General features: G+C 42.4%; 1 protein-coding gene across 1 annotated transcript in view; it reads right to left on the bottom strand.

The window, feature by feature from the left end:
* TDRD12 (tudor domain containing 12) overlaps positions 1–14,831 on the bottom strand; it is a 309,334-nt gene that overhangs the window by 281,624 nt on the left and 12,879 nt on the right. The window contains exons 3-4 of the mRNA XM_030204408.1: positions 13,179–13,343; positions 3,835–3,971 (exon numbers count right to left, since the gene is read on the bottom strand). Coding sequence (XP_030060268.1) covers positions 3,835–3,971; positions 13,179–13,343 — 302 coding nt within the window. The remainder of the gene's footprint in view (positions 1–3,834; positions 3,972–13,178; positions 13,344–14,831) is intronic.

Here is a 14,831-nt window from a genome sequence, read left to right as displayed (position 1 = left end):
GTTTCCAAAGTTAAAGATTCTAAGCGGTTTACAGATAAGAAGAAACCCCAATAAGTGGAAATTACAAAACAAAATAAAAATTATCTAAAAACTGTAGTGCTCTCTCTGAACACAGGAAAACATCTGACTGTTATGAGTGGGCCCCAATTCAATTCAATGGTGCCTATCTTGTACACCCACTTGATGTAAGGACCAGTGGTGCTGTATGTATAATATGTATATATATATATATATATATATATATATATATATATATATATCTGTAACGTACGTACTGCGCAGAGGACTTGTTCCTGGTCTAAAAAGCTCCTGGCTTTCGTTGTAACGCCCCTCCCCCCAGCTGATGATAAGAGCCTGGATGATGTAAGGACCAGCGATGTATGTATAATATGTATATATATCTGGCTTTTAGCTTTCTTTTCAGTTATATAGCTAATCATTGTGTGTATAGAGCTTAATCATTATATATATCTTAATCATTGTAGATTTTAGCACCTGTAATAAAAGGTTTCATTTATCTAATAAGAATCCAAAAGAATCCACGGTAATTATTGAGTAGTCTGTGTCAGTGAGACAGGCTGTAAATCCATAGCAGTACACCACTCTAAAGAGCAGATATTTTTAAACAGCTTACTATCCAGACTGCACAGAGGAACCCGCCAAGGCTATCTACTTTCTCCCCTTCTATCCAACACAGTATAGAACCCCTAACTATTGGAATAAAGCAGTTCAAGAATAGCCAGGAAGTCAAGGGTAATGAAACAAACAAAGTCTATTCGTTGGCACATTTGCTCAGAGTCCAGAACCGAACCGAATAAACGGCAGAAGCAGCGTCGCAGAAAGAAAGAAAAGCGGATCAGCGGCGATTCCGCAAGTCCTCGGGTGGACCGATACTGTACTCTTTTCCTGATCTATCTCTGGCATGTGGGACTAGCGCAGTCTACGGAATGTTGAGACTTGGTAGTCATATGTGACTGGCTTCAAGAACATTGACACCTAGGGAGGACTCTCTTGTTTCTCAGTTGTTGGTTATGCTATGGTGAGCTGTTTGTGAATAGGCAGCAGTTTTTGTGCTGGGTGTGGCAGAAGAAGCAGCTTGGCCTTTGGAGGGCAGAAGATGTCCCGACGCAAACAGACAAATCCAAATAAAGTGCACTACCCCTGACGCAGGTGCGGCAGCACCGAAACACGGCCCGTGTCGGGTCTCTCTTCAATCAAAGTTCACCATTAAAGGATTATTTAATGAAAAAACTGTGTTCCCTCCTGTTTTTAAAGGCCCTTTGTGCTCTTCTTTTTTGTTTGCATTTTGCTAACACATCAATGAATAATGACAATATAGGGATTCTCTCCTTGGATGCTGAAAAGGCCTTTTGATAAAGTCAAATAGCCCTTTTTTGTGTTGTCCTGAAACAATCTAAATTTGTTCCAGATTTTATTAGCTGGCTCAAAGCTATAGATAAATCCCCTACTGTTGTAGTTTTAGTTAACAGTTAGATTTATTTATTTTTATTACATTTGTACCCCGCGCTTTTCCACTCATGGCAGGCTCAATGAGGCTTACATGGGGCAATGGAGGGTTAAGTGACTTGCCCAGAGTCACAAGGAGCTGAAGTGCCTGAAGTGGGAATCAAACTCAGTTCCTCAGTTCCCAGGACCAAAGTCCACCCACCCTAAACCACTCCTCCACCTAGGCCACTCCTCCACTGTTGCTATTTGAGATTCTACATGGAATGTTGCTATTCCACTAGCAACATTCCATGTAGAAGTCGGCCCTTGCAGATCACCAATGTGGCCCGCGCAGGCTTCTGCTTCTGTGAGTCACAGAAACAGAAGCCTGCGCAGCCTTCTACATGGGAATAGCAACATTCCATGTAGAATCTCCAACAGTAGCACATTCCATGTAGAATCTCCAATAGTAGCAACAGAACCTCAAATAGTAGCAACATTCCATGTAGAATCTCCAATAGTATCTATTTTATTTTTGTTACATTGTACCCTGCGCTTTCCCACTCATGGCAGGCTCAATGCGGCTCACATGGGGCAATGGAGGGTTAAGTGACTTACCCAGAGTAGATGTCCTATAGCTTTGCTTACATAGAGGCACTTGGTAAGGCTGCCCATTGTCACACTTAATCTTTGCCTTATTTTGGAAATCCACTTACAACAGAAGTATAGAATCATAGTCAAAATTAAGGAATTCACATCAATGCCCATTCTCACTCCATATCACTATAAGGCTGATGACAAGTCAAAGGCAAATCTCAATTAGATACGTTTATCTCATTCATCAATTGCATTAAGTTGGTAATTATGCCATGTAACTCTCTCCCGTTATAAACTACAGATAACCTCCATGGTAAGCAATTTTTAAAAATAGACAAGTTTAAATATTTAGACATTATGGCTTCACAGGATCTACCATAATTGTATCAGTTGAATTATGAAAACTGAGCATACAAATACAAGTGGAGAGAGACTACAATTTCTTGGTTGAGATTAAGATTCACTGTTATGTTTATTTTACCTAAAAATAGTTCCTTTTAATTCCCTGCCCATCCATATCCTAATTTTTTTTTCGTAAATTGCAAAAAAATCTTCTGTAAATTTGTTTGGCAAGGACATAGATTAAAAATCAGATTCAAAACTTTGCTCACGCCAAAGAAGGGAGGAATTGGACTTTTTGGTACAAGAATGCTTCAATACATTGGACCCATTAAGAGGGATAGAAAGCTTAAATAACCTTCTTCAAGAATTGTTTAATGCCTCTCCCCCTGCTAAACAGTCCCCTTATGAACACCCTTTCATATGTCTAGCTTGATGGATCTGGTTCACTATTTGTAGAAAAATTATGGTTGACTCCATACCCCTCTGCAAATATACCTTCAGAATTCCAATTAGTACTGTAGAAATACCCTCTAGGCCTTTCTTGTAAAAATCTGAGAATGGCCCCCAATTTCCCTGGCAATACAGATAACATACGAGGCTGATTTAGCCTGATTCTCCATTCAGCACATGATTACATTAAAGAACCAAGTCAAGAAATCCAAATAGCAGCTGTTGGAATACAAAATCATTTAACTGGAATCAAACTTTGGTGTGGCTTTTTACTGCAAATTTGTATGTCAAGGAAATGAGTCACAGTACAAAAAAACTTTTCCACAGAGTACACTTTCAATAAGCAGCCATGTAAGAAATCAAGCTGCACTAGTATTATACATGCTTTTTTTTTGTTACATTTGTACCCCGCGCTTTCCCACTCATGGCAGGCTCAATGCAGCTTACATGGGGCAATGGAGGGTTAAGTGACTTGCCCAGAGTCACAAGGAGCTGCGTGTGCCTGAAGTGGGAATTGAACTCAGTTCCTCAGGACCAAAGTCCACCACCCTAGCCACTTGGCCACTCCTCCACTGTTGCTACTATGGAGGTTCTACATGGAATGTTGCTATTCCACTAGCAACATTCCATGTAGAAGTGGGCCCTTGCAGATCACCAATGTGGGCGCAGGCTTGCTTCTGTGAGTCTGACGTCCTGCACGTACGTGCAGGGCGTTGGACTCACAGAAACAGAAGCCTGCGCGGCCTTCTACATGGAATGTTGCTAGTGGAATAGCAACATTCCATGTAGAATCTCCAATAGTAGCAACATTCCATGTAGAATCTCCAATAGTATCTATTTTATTTTTGTTACATTTGTACCCTGCGCTTTCCCCCTCATGGCAGGCTCAATGTGGCTTACATGGGGCAATGGAGGGTTAAGTGACTTGCCCAGAGTCACAAGGAGCTGCCTGTGCCTGAAGTGGGAATCGAACTCTTTCACAATAAAAGTTATACTTACTTCTTTGTTTTTACAGGAATGTATTTGGCATGATCGACAAGGAAGCATTCTGCTAGGTAACCATCTGCACTGAACATGAATGACTCAACAACTGCTCTACACCAGCATTTCCATTCTCGACAGTATGCCATACAAACCTAGAAAAGAAATTCTAAGCACGTAAGCTTTTGTACATGGAATTATCTGCACCATAATCATTCTATACTGAATTAAAAAAATTTATTGTAAACTTCAGTAATCAATATTTATGTTTAGCCTTAGATATATTAAAAGAGGTGCTTAATCATCAATTTCCATACTAAACCCTATTTATAAAAGGAATAGGAATTGTTTCTGGAGGACAGGAACTAATTTGCTCTGGATTCTAACAATACAATTGAACATTTCAACTATTCAACACAAAATTATTTTGTGACTCCTCCGTTCCGGGGTATCCCAGAAGTGAAACAGTACCAAGACTATACTCAGAACTATGGTGGCGATATGCAAGTTTCTGATGTAATCAAAGGATCAGGGAGCAGATTCTACAGAGCTCCCGCAGATTAAGCTTGATTGGGCACATCGGAGTGCAGGCCCATGCAAAGACTCGGCACCGCAAGACATTCTGGTATGCTTTCATGATGATACTTTTTTTTTTTTTTTAAAGACATCTTGCAGACAGCTTGCACCCAGAAGGAGCTTATTTGAAATAACTGCAGAGTTACTACCTATCAGGACTTGACAAGGGTGACATTACAAGATCATGGAGAGTTGGGGCCAGTGACCTGCTATTTGCAATCTGCAACTTTAGATACAGATGGTTTTTTCGTTTTGACTACTGTTTACAGTAAATGGTTGGTCCAGAAAGGCAACTACACGTGCAGAAGCCTGGTGGATGCCGACAGAGTTGGGATGCAATGATTTACCCGTGGTAGAGAACTGCCCGGGTGGTTCTTCCCCTCAGCACATGGGTTGTTGAATGGATGGCAAAAGGTTGCTGGGAAGCGATTTAAAATAGTGCCCCAGACGGAGCAACAAGATACCTGAACATTTTCCACAAAAGCTGGAAATGTTTCACATTTAAAAACATTTCAGGTTATTTGTGTGCAGAGGAGTGCTTATGAGAATGACTGATGTGTTGCTTGTAGCTGGAAGAAAGGGAGGGGCTTTAGAAAGGGCTGGGTCATACTCAGGGACGGGAGGAATCTTCCTTCAGGAAGAGGGCTGCAGGACAGGATCAATGCCAGTATGATGTTTTGGGTTTGGGAAGGAAGTACAGGGGTGAGGGAGTTTGACACTGGGGGGAACGGGAGATTTGCGGAAGAATTCTTGTGGGCTTAAAGTGGGTTTTTGGAATGTCAACGGATTACATGATGCATGGAATGGGAGCATAATTTTTAATGAGTTAAAACATTTACAGTGGGATGTTATACTCTTACAGGAAACTCACCTTCGGGTTTTAAAGTGAATTTAGATAAAACTGAGATTTTAGGGATTACCCTGGAATCCCAAGAGGAACTTAGGCTGAGGAGACATTTTTCTTTTAAATGGGCATGCACTCATATTACATATTTAGGTATACAAGTACTTAAGGACCTTACACAGTTTTATACACTTAATTATGATCCCTTGTTACGGTCTCTTAGGGGAGATCTGGCTAGATGGCATCCACTTGGTCATCATGGTGGGAGCAGATTGCAGCATTAAAAATGAATGCGCTTCCCCACCTTTTGTTTTGTTTCAAACACTTCCTATAGCAGTTCCTGAGGGGGTTTGCAGATGTTTCAAAGGGAATTTTTTAGGTTTACATGAGGGGGTAAATCACCTCAAATTCCCCAAAAAATAGAGTGGCAAGGTTTGGAATGGGGTGGACAGGCAGTGTCAAATATATTGTGGTACTAATGGGTGGGACAACTTAACACAAATTTGGGATAGGGAGAGTTTTCTGGATAAGAGTTTCTAGGTTTCCCATTCATTATTTGCTTTGGATGCCTCCACTACCCTTACAGTTTATGAGGAGTTTCACTAATCCTTTTATGAGACACCTTTTAGGAATCGAAATAGGTGAAGAAGAGATTGGGGACTGGGAGTCGGAATTTGTCATTAGGTTTGATTCGATTTGAGCCTTTTTTCCAAGCAGGGAGGGAAAGTGGAGTGTTTCTTCGATGGGAGGGGAAGGGGCTTACTTATTTTTGTCAATTTTTAGATGTTGGCGAGTTTATACCCTTTGAAGATTTGAAGAGGGTTATGGTTTAAATGAGAGGGATGTATTCTCATATTTGCAGGTTAAGCATTACATGATGGGACAAGGTTGACTCCAATCAGACCCGGATAAAAATAATCACTTTAAAATTTATGGCGGGCTCTGGCGAATTGGAGTCGACCTCTTTCCCTGCTTTATAAGTCTTTTCGAGGTTGGACTTTTCATAGCTTTAGGTTTATGGATCAATGGGCACAGGATTTGGGTACGGAGATCACACAAATGTTAGCATGTGTTTAAAGAAATTCAAAAATCTATTTGTGTGTTGATTAAAGAGAATGCTTATAAAGGGTGTCGGCCCTGAGGAAAGCTCATGCGCCATTGTGCTCAGACTTGCATAAAACATGTTCAGTTTGCACTGTTGTACCCAGCCTGCCTGAAAGTGTTATAGAAGGTAAACTGCACTTTCTCGATACCCCAGAAGCAGCAAAAGACTTTGTTAATCAGTTACCGGCGACATCTGAGGGTCTGAACAAATGAGTAATTGGAACTGCTAAGGTGCAGACTGCCTATGGACAATCTTGAGGTCAATTTAAATGAAGGATGTAATGGCAATATCCGGGACTCTCCCACCAAGTGAAGAATATGGGTGTGGGGGGGGAGGGGTTTGCACTGTTTGAGGGGCTGCAGTGATGACGGAACTTATTACCTTCGACTTAAAGCCCGGCTAACTATTCGGCAGATGTGGCTGGGCGATGGGAAACATGCTCGCTGGAGGAGGATTGATGTATTGTGCAGAAAATGGTTCTGTGAGTGCCTGACCAGCGTGAGTAAGAGCCTGTGAAATCTTGACCATACAATGGTGGACTAGTCAATCAGATGAGACTACAGATGCATACCTGAACTGTAATTGTGAGCAGAAGACTATACAGCATTGGAGTTTGGTTAATCTTCCCCCCCCCCCTTTTTTTTTTAGATTTGCAGTTGCGGGGGCTGTGAGGGGGGGCCTCGATACTACTATGACGAGACCAGCGGGCAAAGTATGGACTTGGACTGTTGGGTGGGGAAGATTGTCCTATCTGGGAGTCTTGATCTATTGGGATGCTTACAGAATTTGGGACTAGATTCACAATGGCATGGATGTGTGAAGCATGAATGTGTTTGAACATGGATATGAGGCAGGGAGGGTCACACTGTTGAAAACTGATTTTCCTCTCTACATACGGAACAGCTGGTCTGTACATATATATGCTTTTTTTTTCTTTGATGAGTGAACAAGAGGGAGGGGGAAGATGGATGTGAATTCATTTCGAAGGGTGTGGGATTTATTGTGGGTTTGACCTGGCAGGGGACGCGGGGGGGGGGGGGGGCACAGTCTCACGGTGATCTTCTATGCAGTAGTTCATGCCCAGGAGGGAGGGCATGGACAAAGGCAGCTCCAGGTGTGGGCTGCTGGAATACCAGGTTGGGTGGGGAGGAGAAAGGGAGGGTTTTTGGATTAATGGGGTTTTTTATGTTAAGACTTTTTGGATGTTGAGGAGTGGGGAGTTACTAGAATTTTGTGCAACAGTTTTTTTTGGTCTAGCAGGGACATCAATGGAAGTGAGGTGGACAAACAAACCTTTTTTCCTGGTGGAGGGGGGACGGAGACTGGGACGGTCTGACCTCACTTGTATAAGTTCTTGGGCATGTATGTTTGCTGCCTTTAGAGTTGCGCTTTATGCTGCTTAAATTTGTGTCCTGGAATGTCAATGGAGTAACTTCCCCCATTAAGAGGCAGAAACTACTGCAAGTATTAAATCGCCACAAAGCGGATGTGGCTTTTTTTTTTTTTTTTTTTTTTAACAAGAAATGCATCTGTCTACATCGGAGAATGGAAAATTTAAGAAATGGTGGGTCGGGGACGTGTTGTAAGCTCCAGCTAAAGAGCGCAAGACAGGGGTTTTGATGCTTTTTCGGAAACTCTGGATGTGCAAGTTCAGAGAAGCTGGAGGGTGGCTTCCGGCAGATATCTTATCACCTTGGTTACTATAAACAAGCAACAGTTGTTGTTGTGTAATATCTATGCCCCTAATGCATACGAAAAAAAAATTTTGAGTCGCTGATCCATATAATAGCAGCAGGGCGTCCCGGTCATTATGGGAGGAGATTTCAATATAGTCCATGATCCGGAACTTGATAGTTCATCTGGTTCTAGACTGAAAGGGAGGAGACTACTACGAGGGATATCATTACTTTGCTCAGTCCTGGACCTGTTAGATGTTTGGAGGACACTTCACCTGGGAGAGTCAGACTACACGCACTTGTCCAGAGCCCATGCCTCCCAATCCAGAATAGACTACTGGCTTTTATCAGAAACTATATTTGGGAAGGTTCAGGATGCAGGTATAGGGCCTTTTGAGGTTTCTGACCATGCGATGGTATGGTGCCTAGTATCGGTGGGGCCACAGACAGAACATTCATTCCGTTGGAGGTTCCCTGTTTCCCTCTATTGGGACACAACCTTCCAGGAGTACATAGCTAAACACAGTGGGAGGACTATCAGGTCACGAATGGGGTACATCGAGAAGATCCAATGTTATATTGGGAAGACGCAAAATCAATACTAAGGAGTCAATAATAGCTTATATGAGTTTCAAGAAAAAGGCCAGAGATAAGGAGATTCTCCGACTAGAGCGTCAGGTGAAAGAGGAGCGGAAGAGGCTTGGAGTTAAACCCACTATACAACAGCAGACCCAGTTGTTGGCTATGCAGAATGCACTTAATGAGTTGATACATGAATGCACAGTTAAATCTCTGTTTTACTATAAACATAACTTTTCCTACATGATAACCAGCAGGGTAGACTGCTAGACAATTTGGTGCAACTGAGATTAGGTTTGCAGCAGATAGAGAAGATAGATAGAAGGGGGGTACCCTGGTGCGCACAAATAAAGATATAGTTGAAGTGTTTAAAGCATACTATCAGCAAATTTACACTAGGCCAGCAGATGAGGAATTAAGATAGCAAGCTTTACCTAGAAGGTAGGCAATTGCAGACATTAAATGCTCACGCGCTAATCTTAATGCCCCAATCACAATGGATGAGGTCCTTTTAGTTATTCAACAAGGGATTCTTTACAAAGCCCTGGGACCAGATGGGCTCCTTTCGGAATTCATAAGATTATGGCTCTGAAGATAGCAAATACACTGCGAGATGTGTTCACCTGTTTTGTTGAGACAGGAGAGTTACCAGACTCTTTGTGTACAGCGACAATGGTAGTACTCCCTAAGCCTGGGAAGAATCCAGAGCAGGCATCTTCATACAGACCCATCTCTCTTTTAAATTTGGAAGCAAAATTGTTTACCAAGCTTCTGGCTAACAGATTGGCTTTGATTTTGCCATCTTTAGTAGATGAAAGCCAAATAGGTTTTGTGAGGGGTCGCACGATTTCTGGAATCTTCGTTAAATATTAGCTTCAATGGAATGCATAGATCGCTCTGAAACGCCATCTCTTCTTGTCAGCTTTGACGCCGAGAAGGCATTCAACAGTTAGTTGGGATTTTTATTTGCTACCTTGGAAGCAAATGGCTTTGATGGGCTATTCATGAATGCTATCCAGGCCCTCTATAAATCTCCCAAAGCGGAACTTTGGGTGAACAAGGTGCCTCAGAGTCATTTGAGATAGGCAGGGGAACGTTGTCCCCATTGCTATTTGTCTTGTCCCTTGACCTGCTAGTACGCAAAATTTTAAGTAACTCAGATATATGGGGAGTACGAGTGGGGGCGCAGTAGTTGAAAATATCAGCATTTGCCGATGATATTCTGGTACATATTGTTGATTCTTCTAGATCTTTAGCAGCGTCGATGGACAGCTTAGCTGAATACAGTGACTTTTTGGGCTTTCGATTAAATCTAGAAAAAAAAATCACTGGCTTTGCCTACCTCTCCTTCGGTAAAACATGACTGGACTGGTACATTTCCTCTGAAGTAGACTTCAAGGTCTTTCCCTACCTAGGTATAAAGCTACCAAATCGGACTTGTTTGTTGCATGGTCTCAATGTTTCAGCCCTTCTCGACTACACAAAAACATGTTTAGCAAAATGGATGGCGCTGCCTCTTTAAGTGTCTGGCACAGTTCACCTATTCCGTATGATTCTCTTTCCTAAATGGCTCTATACCTTGCAATCGCTGCTCTTAGATTAACACATCGAGACCTTGTGTCACTTCGCAAGATGTTGACGCAATTCTGTTGGCAGGGGAGGAAGCCTAGGATGCCCTTTAAATACCTGCAGGGTTCTTGGCAGCAAGGGGGATTACAGCTACCAAATATGCGCAGATACAACATGGCCTGTCTCCTTCATCACTTGGGGGACTGAATACTGGAGGAGAAGACCTATACACCTAGGACATATGAAAAGGCCGCATATTACCCATGGGGCTTTTCTCTTTGGTTCAATGCCCAGCAAGTTAATCCCGAAAGACCTTCGAGGGAGCATTCTACTTCAGTCGCTGCGGGCGACCTGGAGGTATCTAGTGCTGCTATTGGGGGGGGGGGGGTGGATTCCCAGACTTCAGATTGCTTGCCATTGTTAGGTAATCTACAATTTGTGCCTGGGAGGGAAATGAACAACAAGAGGGATCCTATATGTGCATCATTTACTTGCGAGGGGAAGGGGCACAGACTTGGATGGGAAGAGCTTCTGAGGAGAGGTGTGGTAGAAACACGAGACCAGTTTGAATATCGGCAGATAAATTATCTGGAGCACTGGATTTGACAAACCTGAAATTCCTGGTGAGGGAGAGACTGGTGGGGATCTTTGCACTTATCAGGATGGAGGGCTGTCGGTCTCCTCTTTAATAAGACACTGGGTTCCCTTCTCTCAACACCTGACAGGTCGGAGTTGCAAAGCCGCTGGGGGAAAGATTTGGAGGTTCCTTAGACTCTGGACTAGTGCTGGGCAGACTTATATGGTCTGTGCCGGGGCTGGTGGTTGGGCGGCAGGGTTAGTGCGGGCAGACTTATACGGTCTGTGCCAGAGCTGGTGGTGAGAGGGGACTGGTAGTTGGGAGGCGAGGATAGTGCTGGGCAGACTTATATGGTCTGTGCCAGAGCTGGTGGTTGGGATGCGGGGATAGGGCTGGCCAGACTTATACGGTCTGTGCACTGAAGAGGACAGTACAAATAAAAAGTAGCACTATGAATTTATCTTTTTGGGCAGACTGGATGGACCGTGCAGGACTTTTTCTGCCGTCATCTAGTATGTTTACTATGTTATTAAGTCTGGCCAGCCGAGGGTCAGCGGTGTCTGTCAATGCAGATCTACGAGAATGCCATTTTAGAGTGATTCATAGGGCTTACTTTACACAGGAGAGACTCTTTAAAGCAGGGGGAGTGGCACCCCCATTTGTCAGAAGTGCTCGGAGGTCAACTCCTTTCTCCATGCTTTCTGGTTGTGTGGAGTCATTAAATCCTTTTGGGTAAAAATAGCTCAATATTTGGAAACTATATGTGAGAGACCAAATAAAATAACACCATTGGGTTTCCTATTAGATAATATGAAACTTTTGGGGTACATAGTCGTTCATCTAAACTATTAATATGGAAGGCAGGGCTGCTGGGCAAAAGGATTATACTGGGAGTGTGGATTAGCGAAGAGGCACCATCCTTTTGGCAATGGAGGAACAGATTCCATGCTCTGATGTTGATGGAGAAGCAAAACACTTGCTTCTCTCATAAGAGGAGGCAAATGTTTTTGGCCACTTGGGACAGTTACATCCAATCACTACCTCACAAAGCTTGAAGTCTCATTGTCAATTCCTTTTAAACCAATGCTAGACCTGTGTTTTTTGGTTTGGTTGGGGGGGGGGATTAACACTTACTCTGTGAGGGATGCTGGAAGGACAACAGCATCTCATTTAGAAGATTATTCTGGGGGGGGTGGTAAGCAGTTGGAGGATAATGCTTTACCTGATTAGAACTATTGCTGTTCAGTTTTCAAATTATCATTCTAGTGCGGTAAGACATAATGCTCTTGAATGAGGCTAGATGGGGGGGCTAGTTACTGTTAGAGGGTGAGATCGATGATAGAGAAGGCTTTAAGGAACCCTATGGGTAGGATGCCTAGAACTTATAATTATGATACAGTTGAGTATTGTTTACATTAAACTTGTAATTTACAATACAGGGGTGGGGTGGGGCTAAAAATGGTTAAAAGGCTGATGACAGATGGCATTATTGTTTGTATTGCATGCATTCTCATATCTGAACAGTATAATTGCAATTTTGGATGTACATGCTTTGGTTTGTCATCAATAAAAATTGTTATACCATAAAGAAAATGCTTATAAAGTGGTTACCCTGGTGGTATTACACCCCTGTGAAATTAAAAGCTACGTTCCCTAGTGTGAATACTGATGAGTGCTGGAGGTGCTTATGGCTAAAGGCACTTTCATATTTGGTGGGAATAAGATTATTCAACAATTTTAGACTCAAGTAGTTGGGGGCTAACACCGATTTTGGGCAAACTGTTCCCACTGTCTTCTAAAGCTTGTTTACTAGGCCTGACCAAAACTACAGGTCTTCACTGGCAAGGAAGCCTTAAGAGACTTTGTTTGGCTGTGGCAATGAGAATAACAGCAGCCCTGGGAACAAACATCTGGTCCTACAGAACTTGACTAACTAGTGCAAGTGGTATATCTTCAAAATCTGGTAATACTCATGGCCCATTTACATGGATGCTACGATTCGAATACAGAAGAGTAGACTCATCTTGCCCTTTTACTTGCAGAGGAAGACAAGGAGGGTTAAGGGGGTGGGAGAAGTAGTAGAGATAAGGAGGGCACTGAAGAGTAACAGTGTGTCTCTCGAGATGGCAGTAGGGATGGGGGTTTGGGGGATTTCATGTATATTGGGTTCTTTTTCATTCTTATTTGTATATTCTTGTATTTTTCCAACAACAATTTATTGAAAAATTCTATCAGTGGGACTCTCATTAATAAATTTTCAGTACATATGACTTGTATGTGCACACTGTGCTCCTGTTCTCATTCACAGAAAGACCATTTTGTCTTATCAAATGCACTGTAACAATTTAGAAAATAAATCCATGTAATTGCAAACATTTCTCCCATAGAAACATCTTAAAATCCACCTATCAGAAGAAATAGATGAATAAAAATTACCTGTCCTTCTTCTAATGAAGATGGCTTTATTTCCTCCACATCTTTGAAAGCAAATGTATATAGCCAATTCATCTCATCATACAGTTTCTCATATTCACCAATATTATCAAGAACAACCCCTGATCCTTTTACTATGGTTCCCCAAAAGCAACTGGGATCTTCCACCCATAAAATCAAAGAAATTTAAAAAAATGCAGTAAAGACTTCTTTTAAAGTCTTAATCATGTCTAAAAATCTATTGAATCAATTAAAACATTATTCAAGGCCCTAGGCTGCAGTACATGACATCTACCATATATACTCAAATATAAACCCATCCACATAAAACAGAGAACTTTTTCCTCCTTTTTTAGGAAAAAATGTTAATTGAATATAACCAATGGTTTACATCAAGTACTGGTAACCTCTCTCTCATTTCCCTCCCATGGCATCTGGCATTCCTGCTGTTCCCTCTCTGTGCTGAGGTGTCCTGCTCAATCAATCCTGGACATAGGAGCCAACTCTGGGGGTGCTGTGGGTGCTTGAGCACCCCCATATTGAGAATTTCCTTGTATGTGTCCAGGGAAGGGTTATTTCCACTGGGCTTAGCACCCCCAATAATTTTGAAAAGTTGGCTCCTATGCTCCTGGACCCACCATAGGCCCCTCCTAAGGCCTACCTTACAGCCCTGTTAGTCCAACAGTGAGCTGGGGCAGGAGCAATCAAACAGTGAGGGGGCAGGAGCAATACATTCCTGCCCGTACAGTCTCCGTAGTGAAAATGGTTGCTGCAAAATTCAGTGGCAGTCTCTCAAGATTGCCACAAGAACACATGAGAGCCATTTTCACTACTAAGACTGCATGGGTAGGAGCATAAGAGGATCACTCCTGCCCTAGCTCACTACTGGACCACCAGGGCTATAAGATAGGCCTGGAGAAGGGACCTATGGTGGGTCTGGGGGAGGAGGTGGGTGTTCTCTTTACAAGAAGCGAGTGGGAGTTTCCAGTTTGGGGGGGGGGGGGCTGGGGACACAGTTGGTTGCAGTAGAACACCTTGGGGAAGGAAGGGGACAGTAGTTCTGCTTGGGTGAAGAGGGAAGGACTAAGGTGCCAGTCATCAGGTGGGGACTCGAATATAAACCGAGGCCCCCATTTTTGGGCCATTTTTTGGCCCCAAAATATCAATTTATATTCAAGTATATAGGTATTTTTATATTCTGTCATATTAAGAGGAAACTTACTTCATAAATAAATTTTATTTTATTCTAAACTACCCCAATCTAATAGAAGTGAAGTACAGTAGGTATAACAATAAAACAATTCAATCAAATTTTTAAAAATTTATTTTGCCCTCAGATACACATTTGGTCCCTTCTGTATAATTCTAACTTCTGTTGGAATGGACAACATTTTAAAAGGGGTCCAACAGCAGCAACAAGGCCCCAATTGGAAAACAAGTTAATTTTGTTGGGTGAAATCCACTTTGTGTATTTATATCGTTTATCCCTAAAATTAAGAACAAAAAAAAAACTCACACACCACTACTTATATACAGTGCACTCCATTTAAGTGCACGTCAGATAAGCGCATGCTTGTTTAACTGCATGCCGTACTTTCCCATTTTGGCACCATCAATTTCTATGGGGACAAACTTTGGTTTAGCGCACCACTGATA

This window comes from Microcaecilia unicolor, chromosome 5 (genome assembly GCF_901765095.1).
Source record: "Microcaecilia unicolor chromosome 5, aMicUni1.1, whole genome shotgun sequence".
NCBI classification, from domain to species: domain Eukaryota; kingdom Metazoa; phylum Chordata; class Amphibia; order Gymnophiona; family Siphonopidae; genus Microcaecilia; species Microcaecilia unicolor.
This window is presented reverse-complemented; position numbering and strand designations above follow the sequence as displayed.